This window comes from Chaetura pelagica, unplaced genomic scaffold, assembly GCF_000747805.2.
Source record: "Chaetura pelagica isolate M959 unplaced genomic scaffold, ChaPel_1.0 scaffold1222, whole genome shotgun sequence".
Taxonomy (NCBI): domain Eukaryota; kingdom Metazoa; phylum Chordata; class Aves; order Apodiformes; family Apodidae; genus Chaetura; species Chaetura pelagica.
In genome coordinates this window covers 142,162-147,642 of record NW_009952494.1, presented here as the reverse complement: position 1 = coordinate 147,642, position 5,481 = coordinate 142,162, and the positions used below count along the sequence as shown (strand labels likewise).

At 62.0% G+C, this 5,481-nt stretch overlaps 1 protein-coding gene across 1 annotated transcript in view; it reads right to left on the bottom strand.

Moving 5' to 3' along the window:
• The window catches only part of SCN4B (sodium channel, voltage-gated, type IV, beta subunit), a 6,807-nt gene extending 5,321 nt beyond the window's left edge, over positions 1–1,486 (bottom strand). The window contains exon 1 of the mRNA XM_010008892.1: positions 1,474–1,486. Coding sequence (XP_010007194.1) covers positions 1,474–1,486 — 13 coding nt within the window. The remainder of the gene's footprint in view (positions 1–1,473) is intronic.
• Between the last annotated feature and the right edge of the window lie 3,995 nt (positions 1,487–5,481).

Here is a 5,481-nt window from a genome sequence, read left to right as displayed (position 1 = left end):
AGACCCCAGGCAGCTCTGCAGCCACAGGCAGGGACAGGGGTGGGCAGGACTGCAGGGTGAGTCTGCCTGGCATCAAAGAGAACACATTAAAACTTCTTTTTCTCACCACGAGCTCGTTCCAGGATAATTGGCTCCACGCAGGTTCACATCTCCACAACCTTTTCCTCCCCATCACATCCATTAGTGCCGCCCCCCCCCCCGACCACATCCCCGCCCGCGGTGCCAGGGCCCTCCTAATGGAGGCTCCGCGGGCAGAGTGTGCAAAGACAGAGCCTTACCTTGCCCCCCAGGTCCATTAGGCAGCCAGAGCCCCGTGCCGAGCAGTTTGCTGGAGGTGACACACCCTGAGAGCAGGCAGGGCGGGAAGAGGGAGGAGGTGCTGCCATCCTCAGGGGGCTGGAGCAGCACGGACTGTCCCTGTGCTGGCACAAGGTGTGTGTCCTGGCAAAGCTCACCTCAGAGGCCGAGTGAGGTGGTGCTGCCCTTGCTGGGTACAGCAGGACAGCATGGCCTCCCCAAACAGCACTGCTTCTTTTTGGGGGGTGACAGCAGCTCACCTGCAGGGATGCATGTCTGGGGTGTCACAGCCTGGCAGCTCAGGGCACACTGAGAGACTCCTCATCCCCACTCCAGCCCCCTTCGCAGCTTCTTCTCCTTTCCACCTGCCCACAAGGCTCAGCAGGGCACAGGGACAACCCAGGGGACCCCGAGAGGGTGGCAGCAGTGCCTGTGGGTTGGGGAGTTAGGGCTGCAGAGCTGGCAAGTGAGAGGAAAAGCACAGGCAGAGCGGGCTGGGCAGCGCTGCAGGAGCAGGGTGGAGAGTTCTGCTGATGCAGCACAAGGTGTCTGGGCGGGTGGCTGTGATGGATACAACCCGGTGATGGGCACAGCTAGGTGATGGATAGGGCTGGGTGAGCAGAGCTGCAGGCACTGGTGAGCAGGCAAGCAGCATCCTGAGGCAGGAGGAGGAGGGCTGCATCTGCTGCAGCCTTGCTGGTTGTGTGTGGGGTGGCACACAGCTCGGAGGAGCAGCTCAGCAGAGAGGTCTGAAGGGCTGGAGGGATGCTCATCATCCCTGCAAGGGGCACAGTGGCTGCTTAGGGCCACGGTGCTCACAGGGGGTGCAAGTGAGGCGGGCCCCCTCCAGCATCCAGCCAGCAGGCCCACAGAGACCTCCAGCACTGGAGACCTGAATGAGTAGCACATGTACCCTGGTGCAGGGAGAGGCCATATGGGTGGAGGACTTCCTGGGATGCTCAGGTGTCTGCCAAGTTTGCTGCCAAAAAAGCGGGTATAGTTGGGATGGCCTCAGCTAAACTGCCATTGGGAATCCCCCCCAGCAGAGCCCTAACTCCTTTTGGAGGCAGGGAGGTTGGGAATAACAGTACTACCCACCTGGGAGACTTGGCCAATAAATACAAAAGGGCTCCCGTGGGTGCTGGCACAGCCCAGGTGAGCAGGGCAGGCAGGTACCAGCTTTTTCCATGATGACATGTCCCTGTGGCCACGATCCCCCCACACTGAGCACCTCTGCAGGGGCAGGGCTCTGTGTGCCCTGTCGGGGAGGCCAGGGCTCGGGGCAGGATGCTGCCTGTCACAGGGGCCTGATGGAGCTGTCACACTTGGCAGCTCTGGCCGGTCTCCTCGGCCGAGGGAGCTGGTGAGACACCTGCCACAGGCCTGGGAACAGCTCTGCTCCCCACAGCCCGGCCTCGGGAGCTGTTTGTGCCAGGGCAGGGAAGGGCAGGCAGGGCAGCTGGCCCTGGGATTTTGGCAGGATGCTGAGATGTCCGGTGTGGGATCCGAGGATTCTGCGGCTCAGCGGAAACTTGTTTTGCTGAGTCCAGCACCAGGCTCCTGTGTCTGGTTTCAGGAAAGGTGAGCACCTTCTGCTCAGACACTGTCACCTCCCCTGGGGAACAGGAGGAGCTCAGGGGTCCTGCCAGATGGCTTGCAGCCTGCTGGGGCAGGGGCTAGGGCGGCTCACACTGGCTGCCAGGCACCTGGGTACTCCTCACTCCTTCTCACCTTGCATGAATGGAGCTGGGAGGGTTAAAATGCCAGGCTGCTCCCCGAGCAGGGCTCCTGCTTCCCTCCACGTGGGTACTGAGCAGGGTAGGGCTGAGCAGAGCAGTTGGGCTGCAGCCTCCCAGCTCGATGCAGCAGGCACTGCGCTGGCCCTGGCAGCATCCTGCCGGGGACAGCCCCTGCCCCACTCCCAGAAGCAATAAGAGAACAGCCCTGGCCCTCTCCCAGAGCTTCCAGAGCCAGGGGTATGCTGGGATCCCAGACCTGGAGCAGGCAGAGCCCTCCTGCCCATGGAGGAGGTGACAACGCTGGAACAGAGCCTCCCATCAGCACCTTATATTTACTGCAAGGTCCTCTGGCTGTGACCTTTAAAAGACAAGGTGGCCTGGCAGCCAGGGAGCTGGCAGGAGGAGCTCCCAGTGATCAGCTGCTCTGCAGGACCGTCCCGGTGGGGCCGGACGCCGAGCGAGGGGTCCCGGGCGCACAGACTGCAGGTGAGTGCTTGGCTGCCTTTGTCATTCTCAGCCCCTGCTTGCCTGCAGCTCCCCTCGGAGCAACGCTTTCCCCTCTCCCTGCCTCCTTGTCCCCGTGCAGAGCCATCCTGCCTGCTGCCCCTTGGCTCCTACGGGCAGAGCTGGCTACCCCTGGGACAGGCAGGGTCTTTGCTCCCTTTCATGGGCCCTTCCATGCAAGTGGGGAAGAGGAGCAGTGTCCTCGGGCAGCCACTGCAGAGGTACCTGCAAGAAGTGCTCAGGCAACCCTCCTGTATCTCAGGAGAAAGTTTCTTCCTGACCCAGCACAGCCTGAGACACCTCCACCAGTTCCTTCCCAGCTCCATTCTGGCTCTCCAGTGCTACCCTTCACACCCCACAGTTCCCCACAGCTTGCTGCCCCAGGCTGGCCCCTTTCCCTGTTCCTCCTTGTTACTCCCCAGCCCCATGAGCAGGCTGACCAGGCTGCAGGCAGCATCGTAGGGACAGTGACCCCAGGCTCCCCCCCGGGCACCTCAGCAGCCCCCCGTGGTTCTCTGCATGGCACAAAGATGTCCAGCACAGGGGAGGTCCCTGCCAGCTCCCAAGCTTCTCTATTGCTTTGAAACGTCTCTAGTCCCACCTGGTCTGAGGTAATTTATGTGCTCTGTGAAAGTGACTGTCCCTGGTTCCAGGGGATCCATGAAGCCCCGGTGCTGGGGGGGTTGCAGTCAGTGCCCTTGGTTCCTTGTGGGGATAAAAACTCACCCTTGTTGTGTCCCGTCGGGCTCTCCTCCACGGTCCCACAGCACCTGCCTTCCCCACGAGCCTCTTGCCAGCGACTTTCCCAGAGGTGCCCCCAAACTGCCAACCTGTGGGTCCCCTCTGCCCTTTGCCTGCGCTCGCCCCTCCGTCGGGCTGACTCCTCCAAAGCTGGGTGCCCAGTTGGCCAGAGACCTGCTCCTCTCTGCAAAGCAAACCTGTTCCCACCATGGGCCAGGGACAGAGCGCAGCTGTACCCCCAGCAGCAGCCCTGCAGGAAGGGGCAGGTTTCTGCAGAGGACAAGGACAGGCAGGTCTCACTTGGAAGTGCTGAGCCCGGGGGCTGCTGCCCCTTGCCATGGGTGAGCTGTGGTTGCAGGGGAGGGGCACAGGGGGTGGGCAGCAGCACCCCAGAGGTGTTCTCCATGCACATGGATGTCCTGGCGGCCCTGGCTGAAGGGCAGGCAGGAGAGGCAGGACAGGGTGGCTGCTGGAGCTCCCCTCACCTCCACGTCTCACGATGGGCAAACTGACGGATGCAGCTGGGGAGCTGTGCCCTTGTGGGGCTCCTCAGTCGGGGAGCAGCCCAGTTATGGGTGTCAAATCCCCCAGCACATGCCCTGGGCTCCACTGGAGCCTGCAGAGCCTCACCCGCCGTGCCCTGAGCAGCCACGGTCCCTGAGGGACCAAGCTCTGGGCACACAGAGCCTTCTCCCCCCCTGGGGACAGACACAGGCAGAGCAGGGCTGAGGGAACCCTTCCAGCAGGCAGCAGAACAAAAGCGTCAAGCGCAAAGTTTGCGTTTTGTCCTTCTCTTGTTCGTCTGCCTGTACAAAGAGCAGTGAAACCACCCCGTGCTCAGCAGCCCGTGGCAGGTGGAGCCCATCAGGAGGTGCAACCCCAGACCTGCAGTGATGACCGATACCAGCGCCTCTGTGTTCATATAGATCTGTATTTGTAGAGACTCTGCTGTGTACAGCTATGTACAGAGGTGCATTGGCAAGTCGCGATCCAAGGGTAGTGCACGAAGAGAAATGAAAGGCAGATGCAAGACTGGTCCTGTGCCACAGCCAGAGGGGCCTTTGGCCGCAGCGTTGCCAGCTCAGTCCCACTTCAAGCAGCCCCAGTGGCACTGCACAGGGAAAGCCCTTGGGCAGGGGGAGATGGGGCAGCCCCAGGGCACATTCTGGCTGCAGAGGGAACCGGGAGCAGCGTGGAGCCCAGTGAGGTGGAGCAGGGTGGGGAGGGCAAGGGGGTCTGGGCAGGGAGCCATGGGGGCAGAGCAGGGAGTGCAGAGATGTCTCTTTGTCCCCTGGCCCCTGCCTGCCCAGGGCAGGGCTGCTGGCCCTAAGGAGCAGGCAGGGCAGTTTTGCCACAAGCAGTGCTGGTGCTGGACCCTGGCTGGGTGGGCTGGCAGTGCTTTTGCCCTGGCAGTTTTGTGTTGTGCAGTGTCTCTGCAGGGAGGCTGGAGGAGGCAGTTTCAGCATTACAAGGTTACTTGAGGGTCCCAGAGCTGTCCTGCTTCTGGGCCCATGGTTATGCACAATCCTTCCCGGCAAGTGGCCAAAAACTCCTTTTCCTGCCAGCAGCTCTCTGTCCCTAGCAGCCACTCCCTACCTCCTTGGTTTGGCACATCAGCAGAACATTTTCCATTAGTTTTACCCTCCCCAAGAAGAAAACGAGCACAAAAGAGTCACCCCAGCACCTTTGGCTGAGATGGTCAGGCCCAAAAATAGCCCGAGAGGCAGGAGGGTACATCCATTACACACCAGGAGCAATTAGCAGCCCCAAAACCCAGAGGAGAGCTCAGAGGCGGCCCAGGGGCTGATCCTCATTCCCCAGCCAGCAGCTCTGAGCAGTCCTGGAGGAGCACCAGCTCCTCACCACACCCTCAGCACTAGCACACAGGGGGGCAGTTTTCGGGGGGTCCATCTGCATGGGGGGTCCATCTGCATGGGTACACCAGTGCCCGTGCCCCGGGGCACAGCAGGAGTGCCCTGGGGGGAACAACATGTCCCCCAGGGCAGGTGGCCACTGGCCCCTGCTCTCTTTCTCTAGAGGCACAAAGCTGCCTGTCCTCCTCTGCCCCTCCTGGCACCCCCCAGCTCCAGCCCCCATTCATGGGGGACCTCCCACCCCATCACCTCCCCAGGGCCCCAGGCAGTGCTCTGGCACCCTGAGCATGCCCAGCCAAGTCCCTGCCCAGCCCCAGCGGAAGCCC